The 992-nt window shown below is 49.8% G+C and overlaps 1 protein-coding gene across 1 annotated transcript in view; it reads left to right on the top strand.

Annotated features, from left to right (window-relative positions):
- Positions 1 to 992, top strand: part of LOC123967443 — a 46,692-nt gene that overhangs the window by 44,723 nt on the left and 977 nt on the right. Inside the window, exon 4 of the mRNA XM_046043540.1 lies at positions 841 to 962. Coding sequence (XP_045899496.1) covers positions 841 to 962 — 122 coding nt within the window. The remainder of the gene's footprint in view (positions 1 to 840; positions 963 to 992) is intronic.

Here is a 992-nt window from a genome sequence, read left to right as displayed (position 1 = left end):
AAACCGCATCGTCATCCCGTTCATCCTCCCAGCAGAGAGGACGTCTTTACAAAGCGTCCCGTTCTCTGTCGTCTGTTTGGCCGCCTCGCTGGTGCTGCTGTCCTCCAGGTTTCAAGCCACCCTCCATCTGGGTGCCTGTCTGGGGGATCAGTCTGCTGGACAGAAGTTTGACAAAGACTATCTGCAGACTCAGTATGCCTGCGCTGTGGACAGCACTGTGATGACACCTTCAGCAGACATGTTCACTTTGACCTGGAGAGATGCTTTTAGAGGTTGAGGACAAACATCAGCCATGCCTGAGGCCTCCTCACTGTTGAAACTGGGTTAGCAGTTAGCATCCAGCTCTAAATTCAGTTCTCAAATTTCACTTCCTTTTTACAGATTTAGTTATGATCCTCAGGAAATCACTGTTTGTGTAAGAGGATAAATCAGGTATTTTCATGAAATGTCATCAGTCACAGCCAAAATAATGTTCAACTGCTCCAGTCTGTAGTCTACATGTTTAAAAAAGACCACCAGTCCCCCTCCCCAAAGAGACTAAAGCCCTCTGCCTGAACGACTGCTGCCTAGTAGCACTCATCATGACCCCCCTCCCTGACTCACTGGACCCAATTTGCATACAGAACAAACAGGTCAGCTGCCGACGCCTTCACCCTAGCCCCCCACCTGGACCAGAGGAACACATTTGTGAGAATAAATGATGAGACAGACCACAGAGAGGAGGTCAGAGCCCCGACATCTTTGAGCCAGGACAACAACCTCTATATCGACATCATAAGGACACAGAATGACTAAAAAGGAGAGTGTCTTCAGCTTCAGGTTCCTCTGGGTCCACATTAGCGAAGACCTGACCTGACCCTCACCAACGGCATCACAAGGACAGCGAGACAACAGCTCTTCTTCTTCCTCTGCTGGCTGAGGAGGATCAACATGGACTCCAGGATACTCTGCACCTTCTACAGGTGCACCTCTGAGAGCATCCTGATCGGCTG

Source organism: Micropterus dolomieu, linkage group LG02 (genome assembly GCF_021292245.1).
Source record: "Micropterus dolomieu isolate WLL.071019.BEF.003 ecotype Adirondacks linkage group LG02, ASM2129224v1, whole genome shotgun sequence".
Lineage (NCBI taxonomy): Eukaryota > Metazoa > Chordata > Actinopteri > Centrarchiformes > Centrarchidae > Micropterus > Micropterus dolomieu.
The sequence above is the reverse complement of the archived record's forward strand: the minus strand, read 5'-3'. Positions and strand labels throughout refer to the sequence as shown.